Raw genomic sequence first — 26,434 nt, forward strand, 5'->3', positions numbered from 1 at the left:
GGAAAATATACGCAGGTCCTTCACCAAACTGTGCTCAAATTGTATGGAGGAAGTTGAATTAATAATATTGTTTGGGTTTTTTTTTCCTCTCTTTTTTTGATAGGAAAACATTTTACATCAAATAATAATAATTTTTATTTTATTCATAGGCACCTTCATACAATCTCAAGGTCACTCTGAACAACAACAAAAAACAAACTGGTGAACAAGACAAGCAGTAGCCACACATGGACCAGTTTATTCTCAGATGGCCAATATAATTTATGAATATAAATATAAAACAATGTGCAGTCACTTTGTGTAGTGGTTTTAGATGGGTTCTGAACACCCACAGAGGAACAATCGTTGATGTGAGACTGACCAGCCTTCTTAACACCGAGAGCTGCAGTTGCCGTGGTTTCATCTGAAGCTGTTTTGATAGGGCCAAGAAACCTTTACTTTGTCATATAATTATCAAGAAGACAAGTCGGATGCCCTCCTTTACAAATGGTGACCGTGGTGGTAGAAGTTCATCCATCTCATTTGGTGGGTTTCTGGTTCAATTTCTGCACTGTTGATGTGTCCTTGCCTGCTGATGGTGGTCAGTGGGTCCAGTGTTGGCTGTCAATATTCCCCAGGGAAGCTGTGGCTACTATCCATAGCTTCCCACTGTTAGTGTGTGAATGACTGAATGTAGTGTGAAGTGTTCTGGACTTGATAAAGTACAGGCCATTTACCAAATGTGATGTGTGAATTAACACATAGGGATGCTTGAAAATGAGAAATATTATCCTTAATATATATGTGGTTCTCCACCAAAGGCTTATCTGAGAAGTTTGGGCATTTCTCATCCTGCTTGTTTCAGAAACAAACAAACAGGGTGCCTTTAAGGTTGTGACGTCTGTTCTCGTCATGTTTTGCATCGTGGTTTGGATTGTGAAAGCTGACCTGGATCTGTTTATTTTAAAGCCTATTGTGACTCTTTAGGCGGAAGCGTGAACAGCACTTTGTCTACATAAGGAAAATGATACATATTATCTCTGTGAGCTGCACAGTGGCGCAGTTGGTAGCACTGTTGCTTTACATCAAGAAGGTCCTGGGTTTGATTCCCAGCCTGGGGTCTTTCTGCTCAGTGTCTGCATGTTCTCCTTGTACATGTTGGGTTTTCTCCATCTTCCTCCCACGGTTCAAAAAACATGACTGTCAGGTTAATTGGTCTCTCTGAATTTTAGGTGAGTGTGTGTGCATGGTTGTTTGTCCTGTGTTGCCCTGTAACAGACTGGCAACCTTTCCAGGGTGACCCTGTCTCCTGCCCGGAACGTCTAGCTTCGGGCGTCCTGACCCGAAATGACCCTCCTGACCCCACTAGGGTAAAGGGTGTAAAAAAATGGAGGAATGGATTTTATCTCTACCTGAACGGCCACAAACTCTGCAAAGTGTCTGAAAGAAATTCTTGATTCCATAAGTATAACTTCAGCCTGGCGATTACAACTTTTGATTGTCCTTCAACACGTGACATGGCTTGAAGACATGCGTTCAGGACATTAAAAATGTCTGTTAACCCTCAGCATCCTCTCAAGCCCATTAGACCTTTTACACATTTTGCCTCTGAAACTCTTTGGACAATAAAGGCTCAACCATAATGCTGGTAAAGTCATCACCATTCTTCATTTCTGCTACAAAATGTTCAAGATATTTTTTGCTGGACCTGCGACCTGCCTTTTCATTAGGCGAAGCTTGTCAGCAGATATGCCTTTAGAGTCCACAAGTGAGGTGAAAGATGTCCTCCGTTCATTATAGGTAATTGGGTCTCTGCTGAAAACGTTTGCCGTTGGTCCTGGAATTCTGTTAAAGGCTCTGCTATTTTTGAATAGCTCTGGCTAACTGGGAAATCTCTGCTTGAGAGACTTGAGGGTTTGAATAATTTGTTAGGATTTTTGGGATTTGGCACGTTCCTTTGTGGCGTCAATGTCGTGGGCAAGCCAGTAGGGGGTGCTAGTGCTACATAGTGTCAATTTCATATTTCTAGTTTTCTTTAAAAGACATTAAAGACCCAAACCCACACAGGAAAAAGGACACAAATACAAAAGCAACAACAACAACAAAAAAAAACCTACAATTTACAAAATTAAAGATTTACTGACAAAAAAAACTGTACTCAAAGTAAGTTCAACCTCAGGCACATACATCAAGACTCTAAATGAAGAACATAAAACTCCAAGCGTGTTAATAGGAATGAGACATGAGGATGCACTGAATAAAACCCCAAACCAAACCAAAGGAAAAGAAAAGAAAATCCAATGCAAGGAAACAAAAATGGGAAAAACAAAACTGGACAGGAAGTTGAGAAACATAACAAAAGTGGAGAGGGGAAAACAGCAGGGTCTGACTGCATGACTGATGAAGACAGCTCGTGTTACAATGGACACGTCACTGCTTCATTTTGCGTGTCGGATTTCAAAATAAAAGCGCAATGTGCGGTGAGCTGTTGTGGGTAGTTTGGTCACGCATCAGTAGAGATAACAGCATCGAGCGGAGCGTTTCTCATTGACAGTAGCTGAAATGAAGCCAAGAAAAAAAAAGGAGAAAGGAAAACTCCATCTGGGAATACTTTGAACTGAAACACAAGGTTCTGTAAATAAAAATAAACCCCCACGTTATGTTGATCAAACAAAATTTGCTAGGCATGCCCATCCTCGACTAGACGAGAGAGGATGTCTTTAAGGACCTCAATGAATTTAAGTCAAGTTTAAAATCTTTTCCATAAGAAAAAAAAACAAAAAACGAGCAAACAATGAATAAGTGTGTAGAAACATCAACATTTAATCAACAATGTATCCAATAAATCGGATAAATTTAGCTTTTAAAGCTAGAGAATCGTTAATAAGGTTGGTTTACTGTGTATATATACATACTGGAGACCAACTACGTTAAGGTCTCCTGGGGCGGTGGGCCCAGAGGGTGGCGCTCTTGTTCAGCAGGAGATGACGAGGTTGTGGAGTGACTGCTGACTCTGCGCCCTCTGCAGACGTCCGTGAGATGAAAGGATCTCGCACGCAGCCAGTTCGTGGTAAAGAGCGCCGAGCACCTCCAGGATGTGCGCTTTGCCTGTGAGGGAGACGGGAGCAGACGCTGAGCTGAGTCGGAGCACATTCACAAGCAGACCAACAGAAACTTCCCGCAGTTCCCCGCTCCGTCTAACAGCAAACGCCGCCGTCTCGTTCAGCGGAACTCGGTGCGTGCGTTGGCCGGGCGCGTTCCACTAACCGTGTTGCGGGTTGCTGCCGGACTCCAAAGCACTGAGCAACATTTTCCCCAGGGACCTTCGAGAGACGTTCTGAAACAAGACGGCGACTAGTTTCAGCTGGATGTTGGGTCATTAAAAGGCACTTTAAAAGAGAAACATGACCACACACACACACACACACACACACACACACACACACACACACACACACACACATACACACACACACACACATGTGCAACAAGTGCTATATATGTTCTCATTCTCTCACTGTTGGGATTATGAGACGTAAGCCAAATCAGAAACGTTGGAGAAGGACAGAAACAAGTAATTGCAAGTAAAGAGGAAAAGAAAACAGCAATTTTGACATTTATGTCGTTAAACATGTAAATATTTACAATTAATCTCACCTTGCAGATATTTTTGGAAGCTGTTTTTGATTATTGATCAATAATCCTGTTTTATGCTCTGTGTCTTCATCAGTCAGGCAGACAGAAAGGCTGCTGTCAGCTTGAGACTTTTGTAACCTTTTGCTAAAACTCATAGTTTCAGTGGATTCCATTATCCTGGGTTAAATCTAAAAATATTCACACCCCTGGCAAAATTTTATGTCAGTGTCGATTTACTTATACAGAACTTTAAACACAGACATATACTGCACTTGTTTTGTGTTTAAATTTGTGTTTCATTTTGACTGCAATGTTTGACACACACCTGCAGTTTCTAGTTTCTTTTTATTATTATTTTTATTATTAGTGAAAGAAACTGATTTGAATTTTTTTTTATATATATATACATGAATTATTGTCATTTTGGTCCTTAAAAATACCAACATTTACATTTAACTTAATATTCTGGTCTGTCTGATGATGTAATTTTTAAATATTAAACGATTTATGCTTTGATCAGTTAGTGAATAGCTGAGTAGACTTTTTACCAAATACTTTTTTAATCTCACTTGTGTAATTTGTTGGACGGATCCTTTTTACTTTTACTTGAGTAAAATCTTTGGGTTCTCTGCCGGCAGGGCTATGATTATGCCAAGAATGTACCAAGAAAATTGATTAGACAAGAGTCTTATATTCACTTTTCATATCATATACATTTTTGAAGCTTATTCAGCTTTCTTGATTAAAACATACTCCATCTTTAAAAGGTCTATCAGTGCAAGTTTGACACGCAAATAACAAAAAAAATATTTATTTTCCACAGTAACAGGTCTAAAATGTCCTAACCCGACTATTGCTTCAGGACTAAATCAGAATTGACCTGCGGAATCACAGAACAGCGACGCCGAAACCAACCAAGTCTCGGAGCTGCCGCAGAAGCTGCAGGATGTCCACGAGCTTCTCCTCCACCAGCGACAGACGGACCTTCTCTCTTTCCAGCGACTGCAGCTCCACGGTGAGCAGCTCTGTGTCCTCGGCCCTCTGCTGCAGCTCCCGCACCAGAGAGTCCTTCATCTGGAAGGAGATCAAACTGATGCACTGCAACACCAGGATCCTCGCTGCATTTTAAAAAGCAGTACTTTATGTGAACTAATTAGTAAAATATACATCAAAACGGTGTTTTAAATCTACAATGATTCTTCAAGTTGGAAAAGTGTCACCTGAAAATAATTGAGTAAAGGTCCGTCTGTCCATTGGCTCTTTGGAGGAGGTTTTTGCGTTTATGTCACGTTTGATACAAAAATAAAGAAAACATCTCTCTCTCAACGATCGCAGAAACGAAGCAAAAACAAATCTCTACAACAATCAAACACTGAAGACAATTTGTGGGTTTGTTTGGGTGAAAACAGATCACAAAACTACGAACCAATCAGAATTGATTCAGAGATTCCAACCCACCATGCAGGCAAAGTATGTTAAAGGCCAAAGCGACAATCACATCCTGATAAAGTCACTGCGCTCTGTGTGTGTTGTTGATGCTTCCGCAGCTGTGTGTGTGTCACCAGAAGAGCTTTGCAGCCCTCAGCCTTCAGGGTGAAACAAACATCTATCAACGCAGCTGCATTCGTTCTATGTGACTCTATTTTCACCCCCTTGATAAACACCACAACCTCTGGGTTGATCACCAATAACGTGACTATGGGGCTATTGATCTTTTATTTATTTATTTTTCTAGGCAAAAAAAGAAGACCTGAACACGATTAGGAAGTCGGGGTGCAATGATTGCAGTTTTCTGGCCGTTCTCCAGCTATCGATCTTTAAAAAGCCTGACCTGCCGATTCTGATTTTTGCCGACACCAGTTTTTTTTGTCTGAAATGTCGTCACACACAGAAAGAAAGTTGCAGAGTTTACAACAGTGGCTGTTGTAAACTGCAACTGTGCAGACATGACCTGGTGGGCGGGGCTAACAGCCAAACCTGTCTCACTGCAGGGCAGAAGACGACAGCAGTTGATTTTTAGATCTTTGCTGAGGTGGAGGTGATTGGAGGCGTGTAAGGATCAGCTGATAAAAGAGCTCTCAAAATTAAGGAAATCTATGCTGATAAAAATCAGTGCCCCCACATTAGGAAGGTGATGATGTGTGAATTTCATTAGGTGACAAAGGTGACCAAACACTTTTATTTTGTCATGAGTGGACATTCTAATTAGCCAGAGCGTTCACAACAGGCTCTGATGTCAGACAGAAATTGCAATGTAACAGAGAGTATAGGATGTATCAGAGAGCGCCACCTGGAGGCTGATTGACAGCGAGTGCTAAAACCCTTTTCCTGTCTTTGATTAGCTATTTCTAATTGGCACTGGGGTAAAGCAGAGGAGCTAAATCTGACCTAACCATTCTGGTTGGGTCAGAGGTCAGGGCTGGTGGTGTGTACCTGGTCCATGTTCAGCTCTGCTCGGCTTTCCTTCAGCTTCAGCTCCTTGTGCAGCCTGGTGACTCTCTCCAGGAGCTCCATCACAGCACTGTGACACTCTTCGCTCCTCGAGCTTCCGAAACGAAACATCAGCTTCCCCAGAGCCTCATCGCCACATCTGGCGAAGAACACAGACGAACAGCAGCTCATTCTGTCTGCAACCCCACAGTCCTAAAGTATTCATTCCCCTTCTGCTTTTACAAACACAAACCTCACTGGTGTTTGTGCGACAGGCCGCCACAGAGTACTAGAGAGCTGAATGAAAGGCATGCAGTGCATGATTTTTGTGCAGCATATTTCAAAGGAACCTTTCACCCCTTCCACTCCGTACGAACGTGTCTGACCCCCAGGTGAGTTCACCTTCCGCCACAGCAGGACAGCCTGGTTAGGATCCTCTTCACCTCCTCCACCTGCCTCTGTTGGTCTCCGGCCCTTTTGTCCTCTTCTTCATCCGAAGCAGCTTGGCCTTCCACCGAGCGGAACAGCTGCTCCTCGACCGGCACTGCAGCACATCGACAACGTTACTGCTGCAGCGCCGTTACCTGAGAACACCTCAGAGCGACGTGTGTCTTATTCTGCACTGAAGGACTAAAAGCTTGACAGTCATTTAGCGTTTTTGCAATGACAAAATTCCTCACTCTTGTCAGGGGTGGTCACAGCACGGCCTGTTGGTGAACGGCGGTCATGGTGGCGGTCCTGGCAGCACGGCCGCTGCTCTGCCCCGGCGCTGCTCGCCGGCTGAAGTCTGGACATCTCAGACCTGAAAGACATGGGGTTCAGAACAGGCATGGAGTCGTTCATTCTTCTACAGACGGCCACCAGGACCTGAGAATTTCATTCACAGTGTTCATTGCGATGATGATGGAGATGATAATAAAATAATGGTAGAACTCAGGAGATTTAATATAAAATTTGGTGCATGGATTCTGATAGAGCTTGATTGTCGAATTAAGTGTGGCATTTGAGCTTAAGCTTGAAGCAGGTATTAAACATACTTTCTTTTATTAATCCTATTTTTCTGGTGGTTTTTTTATTGGTCTGATGGATTATTCCAACCATAAATGTTGCATTTTGATTAGCTGCAAGCAGGACATCATCATTATTAACAGGAATTAACCACCAATCTGTGTGGATTGATGTTCTGCTAACAGTGCACGGTTATATTTAACTAACACATTTGTAATGACTATTGATGTCAACTGATTGCTTAAGCGAACAGTGCAGGTTTGCATGGTTTGAATCCTGATGAGAGGCCGTCTCCACGTTCTCGGAACACCCTGCACTGAAGCCGCACTTTACATGCACACACCGTCGACGGTTCGGTTGGAGCCGATTTGCAAACATGAAAGAGAACATGCAACAAAAAGTGGTGCGCGTTACTGCGCTGCCACGATAATTTTATAGAGGCCGTGTGATGCCGTACGCCAGAGCTGGGTGGGGTAATTGAAGCCAGACTCCGGGTCTTTGAGACATTTTTACAGCAAAGTGGGTCAGTGGTAAAACGGCGCTGTAAGTGTGCAGCGCTGGAAGAAACCTTCAGAAAACACGGCTTCGTACATGCAGGTAGATGTAGAAATATTCAGCTGCTCCCATACACATTTAGCAATTTTCTTGGTGTCGTAATCAATTTGACATCTTTTGCCCTGATGTATATATTTTTTAAAAAAAGAAAAAAGAAGTCTGATGATGCAGTTTGGGTGGATCAGAACTTCTGTAATGCTTCAAAATTTTCAAACTTTCTTTTGCTGGCTGCCCTTTTTGTTGGGGGGAAAGCCAATAAGGGGCCTTCATAAATCACTGTGTAAGTGTTTCCAGATGATGATATCTTGGAGGAGGAAAGCTAAAAGGTTTTTCAGCAGCTTGCCTCGGAAATCACCGGGCGCTCGAGCTTACGTCCTGCTATCACAAGTCAGGCGATGCTGGAAGACATGTCTTTGAGCTCTCTTTGTTCAGTAGTAAGCGTTACGGACTCACAGGCAATCAGTCGGAGAGTTATGTTTAAGTCACTGTGGGGGAGGAGGCCGGCAGCTGTAGTGAAACAAACACAAGGCTTCCTGGTTGCTCTGGTTACACTCACATTCAAGAGCTAAGCCCGCTGAAAGGTTGTCTCCTGCAGGCTAACCAGCGACCGAATGCTCTTTAATTGATTAATTGACGTCGGTCAGAGCAAGGCTGCGTCTCAAGCATTCCTGATGATACGGTGACATTTTAAATGTCACATGAAAACTCTTTGTTTAGAAACACTTACTCCTGGATCATCCTCTGAAATGCTTCAGTGGAACTTCTGGGAACCAGGGAGTCCAGCTGGGAAAGCAAACACTGATTCTGATTCGGAAGCAGACGTGTGGTTTGACTTCGCCACTAGCAGAAACTCCTTTTGCTTTAAAGCAAGCGAGACCAACCTGTCATCTGTGATATGACACAAGATTATGTTGATGAGGTGAAAAGGGTCTAGAGAGTGGAGTGTTCCGAGAAAGGGAAAAAAAGTGACTTCCTGTTCTGATTTGGTGGGGCTTTGATGATGTGAATATATGACCACAGCAGTATGGTTGGGCATCAAGTATGAATGACTCATGATAAGTTTTATGCATTTTAGCCCTTCTGTGTGAAGGTTACAGGGATTGCTTGGGCAAAAACATCACTGTTACCGCTTGGCCATGTCCAAGATTTTGATAACTTTCAATCCCCCCCGTCCCTTAACTAAAGCGGACAGCTCAAAATCCCTAAGAGGAGTTCTTTAAATTTGATTAATAATTGCTGAGGGAAGTTATTAGGCTTTAACTAACTGGGTTTTTAAGACTCAACCTCCTGAAGTCTATTTCAAAGCGACCTTTGGCGGCTGGTCCAATAGCTCAACTATTATCTTTTTTTCTATAATCAAGGAGTCATATTCTACAGAATTTATCAACACAATGACTGGAAGGTGTCGCTTTGTGTTCCGGTTCACCCAAAACAAGCTCATGTCGTTTGCCTTCTAGCATTGAGCTTTACAGTCGTTGAGTGTTTTGTCATTTCGATTTTGACGTCATCTGTCTGGGGAAACCTTGTTCCCGATGTACCGTGGTTTGCTTGGTAAAACAAAAACAAAGTTTTATTTACAATGGAGTAGGAGTTTGGAAGAAGTATTAAATGTCTTTAGTGATGTAAAAACATCATATCTGACTCGTCTGGAAATGGCAGATATGATGTCAAAGACTAGTTGCAAAATGGCTCCAAAAGTCTAAATAGAAATAAAACAAATAAATAAATGGATTTCTGTACTTTGAATTTAGTTTTGAATTGATGAGAATGAGTGTGTTAGCTTTTACCCTGCTAATGCTTGTGAAATGCAAATCAGAAGAATGCTGTTAATCAGAGACGAACTTCCGTACATTAACAGTAAATATTAAAAAAACCCCAACAGGATCAATAATCTACTTCAAATTCCTAATTACACCTCTTAATGTTGCACCATCTAAAGTAATATTTGGGTTGGCTGAGACCAAGAAAGTGTCAGGCCTTTGGTTCAAACAGTCATGGGGAATCAGTTGCTAAGACCTTTCTATAGGGGAGACTCTGCACTATTGTTCATTGAGAGGCAGAATGAAAGAAGTGAGCAGAGATTGATGAGGACCGTCGGCTGTTAAGGTTCTCACTCAATAGGCCTCTCTGTTGCTTTTGTGGTGTTGAATTATTTGCCATCACAGTGTCTATGGAAGAGTGGAGAGACGACTTTGGAACCCTGTTTGCGTAGATTAGCAGAATGTGGGTCACAGGACAACACCTAGATGTCTCAAATTTGTTATTTGAAATAACCCAAAAGCAGGCCGTAGCACGAGCTTTAATCACATGTCTGCTCATGCCAGACTGTGTCTTAGCAGCATAAAGTGAACATTACAAGTATTTAGAGACATCTGCAAGCCAAAAAGCCACAGTTGCGGACACTGATTATACGGTTGAAGCAGGAGCAACTGAACGAGAGATAAACATTCAACTGAAACGCTTTGTACTTCAAAAGTTCAATTACACCTTGACTCCCACTGAAGCCAACAGTTCCAAAACAAGAGTTTGAGCCAGACCGGCCAACCGGCCGGCCGACCGGCTGCACACGAAGCTCGCTCAGCGAAGTTCACCAGATGGGGGCTGAAAATGAAAATAGTTGCCCACGTCAGCCTTTTGACCAGCAAGGCACGAGCATCTCAGGCATTAAGCCCAAGGTAAACAGAGTCATTCTGTTCTGCTTTAGGAGGATCAACAATTCAGCGCTGGATTTTTCACCACTGAGGTTCTTCTCGTGCAACAATCTGCTAAAAACTGGGCCCTTTATTTCAACCAGGCAGACAAATGAGTAGTTTTTAAGCCCCGACTTAAAAATGGGCTCAATAAACAGGAGGTGACGCTAAACAGCTCATACACGGTATAGCAGACGGAACATCTGTTCCATCTGCTATACCTCCCAGAGCCAGAACGGCCTAACAGCCCACACACCTAGCTGTACTTTTCACTAGCTATTTTCTTGGGATGTTTTAGCATTTTTGTTTTTGCTGAATCATAATGTACAATTAAAAAAAAAAAAAACATGTCCTCACCTCTATTTCTGCTCATCCAGATTTACATATTAAAGATTTGTTGTTGTATCAACCGTTCATACCACTCAAGTCTTCTGGTTCTGATTCTGCTCTGCATCCCCAGAACCAAACATGGAGAACCTGCATTTAGCTTCCATGCGTCACAAATACGGAATAAACGTCCAGAAAACTGCAAAACCGCCGAAACACTGAGTTCCTTTAAATCCAGACGAAACACCCGCCTGTTTCAGAGTTAGTTGCCTTTGAACCATGTTCAATGAAACACTGACCAACATGTTTGATGTTTAACGGTCTTGGTGATGGCACTCGACAAAACGTAGCGTTTGTTGAATTGTTGTCTGAATGGTGTTTTCTTTATAAATTTGTAATTTTGCACTATTATGTTTCTGCTGTAATGTGCTACATGACAAAAACTTAATATTGATGAAAATGCATAGGTAGATTATTTCACTTATAACAAGACATTTTTCCCTCTTATGAACAAAATTATATACCAATGGAACCAGCACTATTATCTATTCACTATTAAGAAGTTATTTACTTATAACAAGCTCCTGTAACTTGCTGAACAGTTACTTGTAAGTTAGTTTTGTCTTTTCTCCAAGTGCACTAAGAGATTTGTACTAGAAAAATACTCTGCAGGATTTTGTGGGGTTTTTTGCAGTGTGGGAATCAATTATTTATTGCAACGGCCACAAACCTGGCACTTCATGCAGAAAAACTAACCCTGAACACAGTTGTGCATACACAGATTAAATCACTACATTACTCAGACCAGGATTGCTGGTCAGAGAACCACCAGTAGGTGTGATCTGAGGTTGTCTAAAACACCTGTGGAGTTGCTCTGATAAACAGCTTGATGTTACGTAAAGTGAAGCATCTGTACCTGTAGTAAAGCAGCTGAGACTCCATCTGGACAACTTGCCTCTGCAGCACCGGAACACGACTGGCCTTCGCTTCCAGGTCCTTCACCTTCTCCAGTCCGCTCAGCAGGGCCTGCCGGGCCTCCTCAACCTTCCTCCTCATGCTCGCCTGCTCCGTCTTCAGAAGCCTGTTGCTGTCTTCCAACGCAGCGACGGCCTCCTTGCAGCTCCACAGTTCCTGCTCCAGTCTCTGGTTGCGCGACGCCGTCTCCTCCACCTGCCATTCTCTGGAGCTGTGCAGGTACTCTATCTCTTGGATGAGGTTCTGCAGGCTCTTGAGGTTGCTGTTGGAGCTGTTGTTGTGGGAGGCCAGCGTCCGCGGGGAAACCAAGCGTCCTTCCCTTGGTTTATGCTTGGAGTGGCTTTTCCAGAGGCCAACCTGCGACGTGAAGAGAGGAGATGAAGTTAATCCCACAAAGTGACTGAACATTTTGTTGCTTGACTGGTTGACAAAGTTCATTCATGAAGGAATATTTCAGATTAAAACAGTCCTGGGTATGTAAATGCAAGCAACTGGAACATCATGAGCTTCAAAGAGCTTAAATGGTGCAGACAAGTGGAGAGATGTTGATCTTTTTGTTTCTTTTTTTGTCCATTTCCAAAACACCTCAATCATACTCTGTTTACTTAAAGACTTGTAATCTCCTCTAAATATTATATATTTAAATATTATATTAAATATATAATATTAAATAAAAATTATATTTTGAAAAAAAAGTATTGTATTGTCAATGTAATCTTAAACATAAAAAGTAACAGTCTCAGAAATACACTTTTAAAGAATGTGTGGTTTGACATAAAGTTATACTTGTGCTTTTAAAACTCTATCAATGGATAATATAATGATGATGATAATAATAATAATAATAATAATAACAATAAATTTCCGTTACATTCATCACAAAAAATGAAAGTAATTATAACTTTAACAAACTTAACAGTATGTCATGAGAAATGGACATATTTGTGAAAACCAGGACCTTTGAGCACCCTGGTGATGTCACAGGTCACCTAAGTTCACAGGAACGCCGTGAGACGTGTCATTAGGAGTCCCACACACGGCAGCAGCTGATTGCAACGGGCACGTGGGATGGACTGATGTCCCAGCAGACCATTGACAACATCAGACACTTTTTACAGTCCTGAGTTGTGAAAAGTTCCAGATCAAACGCATTCAGTCCGGAGCACTGACTGAATATTTGAGAACTTTTTTCTTCTGTTTTACAGATCGAACGCTAATTTACCAGCCTGGTACGAGAGACACGTCAGACGTTATCTCCCGTCCCGGTCGCAGCCGTGCTTGATGTCTGTTTGCAGATGAGAGACATCCATGGTGACCTTCATAGTGACCGCCATGGTGACCTTCATAGTGACCTTCATGGTGACCACCATGGTGACTGCCATGGTGTGAGCAGGGACTGCCTGCGATTCAACAACCATCTGATGTTTTCTACTGCAGTGACCCTTCCAGACCGTGGGCCTCTGTGGGACCTGTGACGTCTTTTGTTGACTGGCTGCAAAAATTTGCCGCCTCAGAATATTCTCGTGACACCGAGCGTCGTGTCACCACTCAGGACCTGCACTGTGTTGTGAACATGCCAGCCGCTCCACAGTCAAATCTTTGCAACACTCACCAGCGGTCTTCATGTGTGAGATTCTGCTCTCAATAAAACTGCACTGTGTGCAGATATTAGACAAGTGAGTATTTTGACCACGTCATCATTGAGGTCCAACGCTGTCCAACTCCAAACTGGGTTAACTTGAATGTTTGATGGATTCAAGCAGGAGCAGGTGACGTGTAATGAGGGACGGTGCGGCATAAGAAGGTTTACAATTACAATACATTTCCTTTTTTTAAAAAATATGTTTCTAGGAATATTTTTACTACGCTGTACTTTTTCCTTTTATCTGAGTAGTTTGCTGCTCTTATTTGAGTAATTGCCAGGATTCTCCACCCACTGAATGAAGAACAAACCAGTTTAAACCAAAAAATTCACCAGACACACACCAATACACACGCCTGCAGTTTTTGTTAAAGTTTCATACATTTAGTTGTTGTTGTTTTTAAGTCGCAGAGTACATGAGGGTGATTGACAGCGCTAAGACCCTCCTCCTGTCTCTGACCGATAGCCTCAATAAATAAAGTTGTGTCCAAGCCTTTCCTCACCTGCAGAGCCAAACAACGAGCGTCGCTGCTCTGCAGCGCGGCTCTCATGTCCTCAACCAGCTCCCTGAGACTCGCATTCTCGTCCTCCAGCTTCCCTATCCTGTCCTCCGCCTCCTCCAGAGCCACGATCTCCTCGTAGCACTCCCTGCTGCAGGAGCCCGGCGAGCCGAGCCTGCAGCCCAAAGCGCGCCGCTGCGCCGCGGAGGGAGAGCAGCCGCCGCTCGCACCGAGCGACAGCAGCGTCTCCCGCCGCTTCAGCGGGCTCCGCAGGCGGATCTGAGTTTCGATGTGCTCGCTGTCGGTCCCGACCAGCAGCCGGTCGTCCTCGTACTGGCATCCCGCCTTCGTGGTGAAGTAGCCGCACAGCTTGGCGTGGAAGTGCCTGAAGGTGAGCGCGCTGGGCAGGTTGTCCAGCAGCCCGGCGGACTCTTCCGACTCCGGCTCGTCGCTCAGGCCCAGGACTTCGCACAGGACGTTGAAGTCCTCCTCGGGGATTTTGCCGCGTCCTCCGTGGTCCAGGTGGTGGAATATCTCCTGCAGATACTGATCCAGGCCGGTGGCCAGCACGATGATTTCGTTTTCCACTCCCCGGTCCAGTCCGTAATGGTAAGCCAGGGTGCTCACGATCCACTGCGTCCTGCGCGCCGGGCGGCTGTACGGGTCAGGGGAGTCGGCGGCATCCATCGTTTGGACCAGACAACATTTCCATGAGACGCTCGCCGCTCGCCACCACTCCGACTCCTTCTGCAGAACGTGTCCCCACTGCTGAGAGAGACCACGAAGCACTGCCCCCAACATCCACCAGCACACTGAAAGAAACAGCAACCTTCAGAAAAAAGAAGAAGAATGGAAGCAAATTGAACAAAGGTTTATAGATTTAAAATGCAGGCTTGACAGAACGGAATCCACATGTCAACCAATGCATTTCATTTTTATTCACAATAACAATGAATAAACTAAATAATGATTGTAAAAATCAAAACATGAGCTGCTGTCTCCAACACATGACGTCTATGCAGAGTTGGGTAGAAACATGCAACTAGTACTTAAGCAACTTTTTTGAAGGATAGATAGATAGATAGATAGATAGATAGATAGATATGGATGGAGATAGATATGGATGGAGATGGAGATGGATGGATGGATGGATGGAGAGATAGATAGATAGATAGATAGATAGATAGATAGATAGATAGATAGATAGATAGATAGATAGATAGATAGATAGATAGATAGATAGATAGATAGATAGATTTTGTAAAACACAATAATTTAGGAAATAATACAATTATTTTAACTATAGTATTTGTCCATCTGTCTACCTGGAGCTGCCTGGATAAAACTTCACACCACACTTTTCAGATTTTACACCCAAAAGAAAAGTGAGAACCACAAAACGTGCGTCCTCAGATCTGAGTTGATTCGAAGCATAAAATCCCAACAAAATACTCTGCAGTTTGTGGTTACAAAATAGTAAAAGAAAAAGTTCAAAGCATGTATTATTATTGTTTTTTTGTTTTATTTCATGCAACTAATTGGTTGGTTTTCATTTTTATTTGGGCCTGACATGGACTAGACGAAGCACTCCGCAGACTGAAAAGCATTTCAATAAGGTTTTACACACATGACAAGCACTTCATTGCAATAAAGATTCCCTCATTACTCTGCTGGGGTAGAAAAAAAGAAAAAGAAAAGCACATATGCTTCAGATAGCAAGCCCTGAAACTTAATTTAGACTTTTCATTAAGGGGGTTTGCTTGTAACATGTCTTATGAAGGTCTCATAATTAAACCCCTACAGGTACAGCAGCGTGTTGAACATCACAGCCAGGCATTCAGCATGATAGAAAACCCTTTTTAAAAAATCCTGCACTTTCACCACATTAACAGATTGTTCTACTTCATCACTCTGCGGTGGTTCTTCAGTTGAACTCTTTAAGTTCAATTGATTCTTAAACACAGGATAAAATGACCTTTAAAAGCTTGAAGACATAAAGTTCTGGTTCCTTGCAGCAGACTGAGTTCAGAGCTATCTGTCCAAGACTATTTCCCCATGGGTGTGTGTGGGAGGGAGCTGCTGGCCCTTATTGACATGTTTTTGATGGAAGCTCCAGATGGTGGAATTTCAGCCAGTTTGCACAAAACAGCCCAGTATTCCCATGCAACACTGAAAAAGAACTTTTATCGCAGAAGAAACTGATCGAAATGAGTAATTCCCTCGTTTCATTTGTCACTTTTCCGAAAAGCCAGAGGTCAGTCTGGACACTGTCGTTTGGTTTCTAAAAGCAAACGGCACTGCACTGCGTGGAGACGACCAACTTGTCACCTGTGAACAGGTGATCTTCTGCTTTCACCATCAACAGTATGTTGGACGTCAGGCCTGTTTGATGAAGATTGACGAGATCCTTTTGGATGAAGGTCCAGGGACTGAGTGGCAGTAATCTTAATGCGCAAATTGATCGGCCAATTTTCTTTCATTTAGGTGATTGATAATCGGTCCAGAATTAAGCATGAAGCAGATCTTCTGCACAGATCTTTTCTATCGTCCCAACTCTCTGAGGGATGGCTGCGTTTCACAGATTACTGTTGGAAGACGTTGCAGCGTTTATGCTGTATTTAATACAGAAACAAATTGGTCAAGGTTATTGTAAATATTGGTGATTGGCCAGAAAACTGGAATTGAACTGACACTTGCAGGAGATCAAATGCCGCCATTAAAACAACATTTGGCAGTATAATCCTCCTACAGTCATTTACACCCCAGGACTCTTTTTTTCTGCGCGGTTCTGTGCATTTTATTTTTTTGTGTCCTGAATTCTGACCGTGACATCTGCTGCGCTCCTCCTGAGCGTTGCTGGTAGAACCTGTTCACCCACACCTTGGCACTTTTTGAAAATTTGGGATGAGCTTGTGCAAAGTGAGATTCCTTTGCCTTTTGTTATTTCATTTACATTTTGTTCCATCTGATGATATAATTTTTAAATCCTAAATTATTGATAATTTTATCAGTTACTCAGTACTTTTCACCAAATACTTTTTTACTCTTAGTTGAGTAATTTCTTGGACGCCTAATTTTTTACTTTTACCCGAGTAAAAATTTGTTGAAGTAGTTCTACTCTCACTTGAGTACAATTTATGGGTTCTGTTCAGCTGTGTGCAGTTCAGGTACCTTAGGGACATAAATCGCTCATTACATGATCTGACCCCCAACCCTAAAAAACAAAAAATTAAAATCAATAACTAACTGTGAACACCAACTGATGCACAGTATCGTGATCTTCTTCGAGGGTCGGTCTCGTCGGTGCGTTTGGGCGCCCCCCTCTGGATAATGGTTGCTCTGCAGTCATGACTTTTTATGACTGGTGAAGTTGGGATGTTTTGGCGTATTTTCAAACTACAATGTGTCAGGGTTCCAGTATTTTCTGTCGGTGCCAAAGAAAGGTCAGAGTCCAGGTCAAAGGTTGTTTTCATCCCGTGTTCCAGCCTTTTCCTCAGTCGGTGGTGAAGCTGTGGATGGTTGAAGGAGAGGAGCTGGCAGCACGCGGCAGAAACAACGCAGTTCCCAGGTACGGCTTTCAGTTTAAAGTCACTCATTTATTTCTGTTAAAAACCTGACAGCTGCAACAAAAATATTAAAACGAGTTTATGGCTCACTAAAGCCATAAATAAGCATCACAAATTATTCTTGACTTTCTCAGAGAAGAAGTCCGACTGGGAGAAGCAGATATGATCCATCTCCTAAACATGTTATTACACACGGCAATTTACAAGAAATCTGGACTTTAAAAAAAAAACTGTTTGCTCAACGACCACGGCTGAGAAAACACAGTGATCGTGCTGCGTTTCTCCTCTGGCCACAGAAACTGAGGCAGCAGAGAAATCAGAATGTTCTTTCAAGAGGGTGAGAGCAAATATAGGATCTGTTCTCCAGAACCGCCTGGGCGATCTTCTTGATGCTGGCGTCGTTGTTTTCTGGAGAATCTGGGGAGAAGGAACACATTTGTTTAATTATCATCTGTCTGGACTGTGGTGCAGAGTAACATAAAAATATCTCTATCCTTTGAACATTTTTTCACATTCCTTTGTGTAAAAAGACACACAGCGGAAGTGAAGTGAATGGTGGCTTTTGAGGAAAACAACCGGGGATGGAACCAAGAGGACCAGGCCAAGTTCCCAGGACAAATATTAGCTCAGCGCACAAAGCTAACCTGTGGCTGACAGAAAGTTCTTGTGGAAAGAAGTTCAGACAAAAAAAAAAAAGTTTGCACTGTAACTAAGCTTTTTGGGAAACATCCTTGAGATTAAGGAACGCAGTGAAGTTCAGTTTACGATTGAGACTGATGAAGATATTCGATCTAAACTCTAAAATTGCTCTATTTTTATTTATTTTTTTATCATAATTCACCAGAGAAGTGAATGCTGCAATTCAGACGAGTCGATGCTGTTCCTTTAGATGGGCAATATTTTCATTTAAACAACAAACTGAACGACATCGACATCACTGGGAATCTGTGTGTGTGACTGAATTGTAACGACTTATTTGATGTGAATCGGCGCTATATGAATATTTCTTTTTGGTTTTTGACATCCTCCATCAATCTGAACGCTGATGCCGTGGTTCTGAAAGAAGCACTCTCATTTTACCCGTTTTGTCGCCATATTTATCCATTTCTTATTGGTGTTATTGGAGACTTTTATGGCGGCGAAGCTCTGCAGCTCGATTCCCAACAATTTCACTTAATAATGAGCTTTTATGCGTCTATCAGACTTTGCAGAAAAAATAAATAAAATCACTAAATGGACCAGGAGTTATTTTACATAAAACATTCAGATTTGCAAAGCGGAGCAAAAAAATATGAGAGCCGAACTTCCTGTCACCAAAGCACAGCGGCTTCTACTTACGTTTCTGCAGCTGAACCATGGAGTAATTATTCTTGAAGTAGGCATCGTTGCAGAATGTGTTGGTGAGCAGAACCTAGAAGGAGCGACCATATCACAGCAGGATTAATAAATGTGTTTACACAAGAATTCACAGGCTTTGCTCCACACTCTGTTAATCCAATTAAAGGCTCAGGTCTTCCTGAACATGACGCCACAAGCTCAGCACAAGCTTCTGTTGGCAGCTCTTCTCCAGCTGCGCCACACTGGATGGGAGACGACTGGGCGGCCAGTTTCAAATCCCTCCAGAACGGAGCACAATGTGGGAAATGCTTTAAATACGTAAACGTTATACCACGGTGGTGAAATGTCACACCGAAAGAGTCAAATCCAACTTTGAAAGGAGGAAAATGAACTCTGCTCTGTTGGAAATGCAGCAGGTTGGATGTTAAGTTTTCAATGAGAATCACTTTTTGATTCTTTTGGCAAATGAAATTTTCCAGCTGAACAAATGGACTTGAATTAAAGGTGGACTCTTTCTGGGAGGTGAGAGCAGCTTGGATTGGTTTTTTTTAAAGAAAGCCATCAGATGGGACGGTAAGACATTGACTGCGCGTACGGCCTGCGCGTACGGCCTGCGCGTACGGCCTGCGCGTTGCCCCGCCGTGCCGGCTCTTGGTCGACACACACCTCATGGTCGTGATTCCTGAGGCCGATGCTGATGGAGCGGCTGGCTCTGGACAGGACGGCCGTCATGGCGTAGAGGTTGATCAGGACGTCCGCCACCCTCTTCAGGACGAGCTGTTCGTCCACGATGGTCTGAAATCGGGTTGAAGAGAAACAGAACAATATGAAGCCTTGACTCTTTAAAACTGACGAGTAGAGAGGGAGCAAAAAATAATTACTGTATCACAAATGTGTAATCCTAACATAACAGAGCCACGCGCAGAATGATCAGAAGAGAGAGGGATGCAGAGACATGAAAAGGTTTTGTAGAGATGAAATAATAGAGATGAAACAGTTTCATAAAAAGGTAAAACGACCTCGATTCAAAGGACGTCGGGTTAGACTGTATCCCAAAAATACTTTGTTTACCAAGTTTGAGCACTTACTTAATGAGTTAAAAAATAATTTATTGATCCCAAAGGAAAATTAGCTAAACAGAAAAATATCGCCAGAAATCAGTCCGACTACACAAAATCCACAACAAGAACAAAAACGAAGATATTCTTGAATAAAGTCAAATGAAATCTCAAACTAAATACAGAGCGACTCCAACATGCTGCCACCCTGCACAGCTCAGTTATATGTGTCTGTTACAAAAGACTGATTGGATTTTCTCTAAGCCAAATTCTGTTCGTCTATTTAAAGAAATTAGAAAATCAAAATACCTTCCCGTATCTGTACAGAAGGCTCTCCACCGTCGTCTTGAAAAAGTTCACGTTCTGCTCCAGTTTCTTAGCGCTTTCCTTTCAGACAGAAACAGAAAGTCACAGAAGTGCCAGAAAACCACCTGGACGAAAAAAAAAAAGAGAACAGAAATCCTGCTGAGGTTGAAGCAGCTGCTCACCTTCAGGCTGGGATGAACCACCCCGTCCTTCCCCGTCAGGCCGAGATCCTCCGTCGCTCCCAGTGACGTCTTCAGCCTCTTCCCAGCCTCGCTGAGGGCCATGAATACGTTTCCCTTCTTCATGTCCCTGAGAGGGGAAAAAAACAAAAACGTCTCTAAGACACAGCGCCTACAAAACGTTTTCACTGACTTCCTGCAAACCACCAAAACTCAGCCGTTTCCTCTGATGTACGAGTTCATTTAGCGATTCGAAACACAAGGAAAATCGATGCCGATGTTTTTTTTAAAATGATTTTTAATAAGTCGTTTAAACAAATTTAAGCATCCTTACTTTAAAAGTCGGCCCAAACTTAACAATATCACTGGCAGAGGTGGATGAAAATGTATTTTTATTCAACCGAATGTCTTGTTTGTGACGAGAAATGAGATGCATATGAAATTGTTTGTGAATTGGGCATGATCATTTGTTTTAATTTTTGTTTTTCCTGGTTTTTACTTTTTGTCTGTTCAAAATAAATTAAAAACATAAATAAATATATCACCAGCTTTCTGCTCAGAGAGATTCGTCTCATTTCAGCGTAATTTGAAAAATTTTTTATTACATCTCAAGGCAAAATGACATCTTAGAAAAATGACATTCTCGTCAATAACAAGTGGAAAACTCCACCAACATAAAAAATAATAATTAAATTATGACTTTAATCACAAGAGGGGTGTGACCCATGCTGTGGCGTTTTATACCTACTTGATTTTTCCCGTGAGCACGCTGCCGGCGTACTGCATCCCGGTGAGCGCGATGTACATCCTCAGGATTTCGTTTGTCCCCTGGACACAAACGGCGGGTTCACTGTTCTGATGTTGCTCACGACTAAAAACGCTCAAAACCATAAAAACAGCAGCGCGTGGGAGCTTGTTCATTGTGGCAGAGAAAGATTCTGATGTTTCTGGCACTCACTCTCTGAAAGTTTACTCAAATTAGGTGAAGAAAGAAACATGAAGAAAGAAGAGCTGCGAGTTACAAAATCACCTGCCACCTGCTGGTCACTTACAGCAATAACATGTCATCCTCCTATAGGAAATATGCTGAGCACTACTTTGTCTCTCTAGACCTGATGATCGGCTAACAATGATCCGAATTGCCGGATTCGCTTCTCATCAATGCAGACACGTGACAAACATTTTGTTCATTTTTGTTCATCGAAAACAAATGTTACAAAGTAAAGAAGGACAATCTTTTCATTTAGGCCAAGAGGTTAGCTAGTTGTCTGACAGTCATTTAAAAAAAAAAAAGAAAGAAAAGAAATCACCCTCCTGTTAGCCAACACACCTCGAAGATGGGCAGGATGCGACAGTCCCTGACGTAGCGCTCAAACGGGTAGTTCTTAGTGTAGCCCAGGCCTCCCAGGACCTGCAGAGCCTCACTGCAACAAATCCAGCCTCCCTCTGAGCTGAAGACCTGCACGCAACGTTCACGCTGTGACCGACGCTTCGGGTTGTCATTATCAACGTGAACGACGTCCGGCTGTCCAACCTTAACCATGGCGGCCTCTAACGAACAATCTGGGACTCCTGGTCGATCCATCATCCCCGCAGTCAGGTACGCCATGCTCTCCATCACGAAGGCATTGATGGCCATCAGAGCAAACTTCTCCTGCGAAGGCAAGCGAGTCAAAGCGCGTCATTATGTCGGGGTGAACAGCCAAAGATTGCACTCGATTAAAAGCGCCACCACTTCTGCCTACTGTTTTCTACGCCAGTAAAAGCAGAAAGTATCCATCCAAGAAGTTACTCAAATAAGATAAAAAAAATTATTTCGCAAAAAGCATTGAGTAATTGATGAAATTACCAATCATTTAATGTTTAAAATTTACATCGTCAGATGGGCCAAAATATGAAGTTCAGTGGAAATTTTTGAATTTCAACAGACTAAAACGACAACAACAAAAAACCTTAAATTCAGAAATTTTACAAAGACAACCGGTGTGTGCGTCTTTATTTGGTCAGTTCTAGTGAAGACGTATTTGTTCTTCGATCAGTGCCTAGAGAATCCAGAACTCCAGGTGAGTAAGAGGAGAGATCCTTTATAATAAAATTACTCAAGTCAAAATAAAGTAAAAAGTACATTAAAATAAAAAGCCTTACTTTAAATGTAACTAGTTACTGCAGTACTCTGCACCAGTGAGGGAAACCCACCTGGATCATCCCAAATTCACTCAGGCTTTTGTTGAACTGCTTCCTGCTGACGGCGTACTCAGAGGTCAACTCTGAAGGAAAAAAGAATAAAACCAGTCACCACTTCTGTTTCTGGGAGTGGATGTATACACAAATATTTTTTTATTACCCATCAGCTTTTTGATCATTCCAGCACAAGAACTGCCCATGCTGAACCTCCCAGAGTTCAGGATGTTCATGGCGACCTGTTCGACAAAGACAGAACGTCATTAAAACAACACGTATGAATGCAAGTCAGCATGAAAACGGAGCAGAGTTTACCTTGAACCCGCCTCCTACTTCTCCGATCACGTTTTCCACAGGAACAGGAACGTTGTCGAAGGACACTTCACACGCTTCAGAACAAAGAACAATGATGCCATCATCATCATCATCGCCGCTTAGTATCAGGGTTCTCATTTATAGAGACTCATATTAAAAGTGTATGTTTGGTCAAAAGGTAGAAACAACGTACACACACACACCAAAAAAAAAAATCGGATTTACAAAACCGTACCAACAAACACCAGCAATTTTCCTGATAAACCACAGCTGTACCTAAACGTTTTCAGGTTCTGCACTCAACACACCCACATGCAACCATGAATTTCTGACGTAAAACACCTCCGGAATATTAGTTTTACGTCAGGTTTGTTTTTTATGAATTAAAACACACACACCCACACACACACACACACATCCACACACACACACACACACACACACACACACACACACACACACACACACACACACACACACACACACACACACACACACACACACACACACACACACACACACACACACACGTTTCAGGACCCGGTCAGTGCAAATGCAAGCTTTGCGAACGAGACTCCGGGAGACGGATCCGATCGTTTTCCCAGAAACGGCAGCAGAGAAATCAGACGCATTGTGAGGACAAAAAGAAACCAATACGTGGTTTGACTTTTTTAGCAAATGAAATATGTTTATCTGAAAGCATAGCATGCATGCAGGTAAATACCTTAAAGTGTGTTTCAGCTTTAAGCGTTCACAGATGAGTTTTGCTCATTCTTCTATGAAAATCAGTCAAACTTAGTTTGACTGGAGGGAAAACCTCTATTTACTTTGAGCAAAATCTCTTCAAATTCTTCCCCTTTCAAAAGGAAGGGTTGGATTACATCAAGGTACAACCATGAAGTTTGTGGTTGTAGCACGACGAGACGTACAACTTTTCCGTGGGTGTGAATACTTTTGCGTAGCAAAGGTAAAACGGCCTGAAGGCCACATGTTGTCGGTATGAATGAACGGCTTACTGTAGGAACCCCTGATGCCGAGTTTGTCCTCAGGTTTGCCGCTGCTGATGCCCCCAAAGGCCTTCTCCACGATGAAGGCAGTGATCTTGTCTTTCTTCACCCCGTCGACTTCCACTTCGGTCCGAGCGAACACCGTCATAATGTCTGCGAAGCCTCCGTTCGAAATCCAGAACTACAAATGAGAGAACCGACAAGGAACTCAAGAGTCGCCCCACAGAAACAGAGACATGCAGGGACAGGTTTTTTCTTTTGTTGTTTTTTTTTTGTAAAATTAATACGCGTCACCTTGGAACCGTTGATCAGGAAATGTTTCCCGTCTTCAGACAGAGTCGCCCGAGTCTGAATGGAAGCCGCATCACTTCCACTGAAGGGAGAAGAAAACAAGCATGAAACATGAAACTGGTTGGCAGTGTGAAGCTAAGAAGACCAATGAAAAAAATTGAAAAAGAAAGAAAAAGCTTCAGAGGAAACTCCGGACCGGGTCACGAAGGAGTTGTTGGGATCTACTCTGTACCTGCCAGGTTCTGAAAGACAGAAAGCGGCGATGTGTTCTCCTGAAGCCAGCTTGGGCAGATACTTCTTCTTCTGGGCTTCGTTCCCAGCGATCAGAATCCCCTGAAACCACACGACTCTTAACACGCACACCTGCCACGACTTCGACGGGGTCAGCAGACCGAGGCTCGACGCAAATAAAGCGGCATGCGACGGCTACCTTCAGACCGATGGCTTGATGCGCGGCCAGAGTGACGGCGATAGAGCCGTCCAGAGCGATAATCTCGTTCAGCCGGGCGTACATGGTGTTGGAGAGTCCGAGGCCACCTGTGATCAGGAAGCCGGAGATGTTTTATGAACGCATTAGAACACATGTTGAGGATTATCTGCTTTTAGGGAAGGACCCAAAAACTGCACTCAAGTGAGAGCAGCACCACTTCAACCTATTTTTACTCATTCGACAGTAAAATGTAGCCGTCCGAAAAATTGCTAGAGTGAGAGTGAAAAAAAAAAGTATTTGGTAAAAAAAAAAAAGGAAAAAAAAAAAGCGACTCACGTTCTGAGTGACTGATCAAAAATCAAAATTATTTAATATTTAAAAATTACACCATCTGAGCGACCAAAATATGAAGATAAGTGTTTAAACGACAACAAAAAATAACAACAGAATCAAGAAAAGAAAAAATAAATACATTTTCCAAAACACTTTCTTGGAATATTGGTATTTTAAAGACCAAAATCACAATAATTTATATAAATAGCATTGTTACAAAATAATCAAAATTACACAAAAGAAACTTTTTCTTTTTACAATACAGAACTTCTGATATTTTAACAAAAACTGCAGCTGTGTGTGTGTGTGTGTGTGTGTGTGTGTGTGCGTGTGGTGATTTATTTGGTTAAAACATGTTTGTTCTTCATTCAGTGTGGAAAGAATCCAAAATTTTTACTCTAGTAAGAGCAGCAGCATTTTAGAATCAAATCAATCAAGTAAAAGTGCAGTGTAAGAAAAATTCTTCTAAAAGTAAATTCATTCAAACTCGTTGAAGGATGGGGGGTATAGTGTGCACTGCTGGGATCCCACCGTCTCACCGTATTCCTCAGGGACCATGATTCCAAACAAGCCCAGCTCCTTCAGCCCATTCAGAGTCTCTGCTGGGATTTTGGCTTCTCGATCGATTTTCGCTGAATCGACTGGAATTGTGGAGACGGGATGGAGGGGGTTAAAAAAGACGACACTTCAGAAAAGAGCTGACTGACCAGTTGACTCCAGCACTGCAGATCCTCCTCTCTCACCTTCCTCGTTGAAGAACTTCTCCACCGGTGCAACAAACTGCTTCACCTCCTCCAGCTCCTCGTTTCCGATCTCTGGATAAGGGAAGACCTCGGCCTGGAGGAGACAAATACCACCACTCCAAATGCTGCCTTGTACATAAACATTGTGGATTTCAGTTGTTTTGTTGCCATCTTTTGATTCTGGTTTGGAGAGGCAGGTGCAGAAACCCAAAGAGTAAAAGTAACAGGATGAACATGGACTAAAAACTGGACTAGAGACAGTTTTAATGCGCCTCTGTGGACTTGCTGCTGATCTCTTTAAATCTTGACTAAAAACGCACCTGTTTACAGTTGGATTTGACACGTAATCGATTACAAATTTGATGATTATTGGCTGAAATGGCTGCAATTGTACCTACATATTAAATGTGTTTTATTTGCATTGTTATGTCACTTGACTTAATGTACTTTTTGATTATTAATTCTACGTTGCGTGACTTTGTGTTTATTATGCAAAGCACTTTGAAATGCCTTGCTGCTGAAATGTGCTATACAAATAAAACTTGATTGATTGAATTTCAGGTTTTTGGTGAGTTTTCTTGCCCTGGTTGACTCAGAAAGTGAGCTCAATACCTTCGTACCGTTTCGCCTTGTTCACCAGAAACTTCCTGCGTTACCTTGTTGATCTGACCCAGGAACAGATCCTTGGCGTAGGCCAGACTCCTGGAATGAGTCCTGATCGTCCTCCGCTGCTGGACACGCAGCGCCTGTTTCCCCGCGTGCCACGCGCGACAGACGAGTCTGTCCTTTCCGCGTGAGAAAGCTCTGGACAGCGCGAGGAAGCTGTTCGCGTTCATTATGAAAGCCTTAAAACAACCTCCGTGGACTCGCCTTATCAAACACCGGCGGTGTGCCCTTTCACCCGTTTCTGACGCATGTTGATGACGTTGGTATTGTTGCCGGAGA

At 42.8% G+C, this 26,434-nt stretch overlaps 2 protein-coding genes across 2 annotated transcripts; both read right to left on the reverse strand.

The window, feature by feature from the left end:
* Positions 1 to 1,035: 1,035 nt before the first annotated feature.
* On the reverse strand, positions 1,036 to 17,338 carry efcc1 (EF-hand and coiled-coil domain containing 1). The gene is made up of 9 exons (XM_055027069.1): positions 16,990 to 17,338; positions 13,746 to 14,554; positions 11,542 to 11,957; positions 6,726 to 6,847; positions 6,448 to 6,589; positions 6,049 to 6,205; positions 4,531 to 4,689; positions 3,247 to 3,316; positions 1,036 to 3,087 (listed from the first exon to the last, which is right to left on the reverse strand). Exons 1-9 carry the CDS (start codon positions 17,336 to 17,338, stop codon positions 2,954 to 2,956), a joined length of 2,358 nt encoding a protein of 785 aa, XP_054883044.1. The 3' UTR covers positions 1,036 to 2,953.
* acad9 (acyl-CoA dehydrogenase family, member 9) lies at positions 17,318 to 26,416 on the reverse strand. The gene is made up of 18 exons (XM_055027071.1): positions 26,146 to 26,416; positions 25,490 to 25,583; positions 25,286 to 25,387; positions 24,414 to 24,520; positions 24,216 to 24,316; positions 23,987 to 24,065; positions 23,702 to 23,873; positions 22,686 to 22,759; positions 22,534 to 22,609; positions 22,386 to 22,456; positions 21,724 to 21,843; positions 21,520 to 21,648; positions 20,938 to 21,017; positions 20,193 to 20,319; positions 20,014 to 20,091; positions 19,313 to 19,441; positions 18,647 to 18,719; positions 17,318 to 17,725 (listed from the first exon to the last, which is right to left on the reverse strand). Exons 1-18 carry the CDS (start codon positions 26,323 to 26,325, stop codon positions 17,625 to 17,627), a joined length of 1,893 nt encoding a protein of 630 aa, XP_054883046.1. The 5' UTR covers positions 26,326 to 26,416; the 3' UTR covers positions 17,318 to 17,624.
* Positions 26,417 to 26,434: the final 18 nt, after the last annotated feature.

The sequence above is a fragment of the Poeciliopsis prolifica genome, unplaced genomic scaffold (assembly GCF_027474105.1).
Source record: "Poeciliopsis prolifica strain line A6 unplaced genomic scaffold, Auburn_PproV2 SCAFFOLD003, whole genome shotgun sequence".
In the NCBI taxonomy this organism is placed as follows: domain Eukaryota; kingdom Metazoa; phylum Chordata; class Actinopteri; order Cyprinodontiformes; family Poeciliidae; genus Poeciliopsis; species Poeciliopsis prolifica.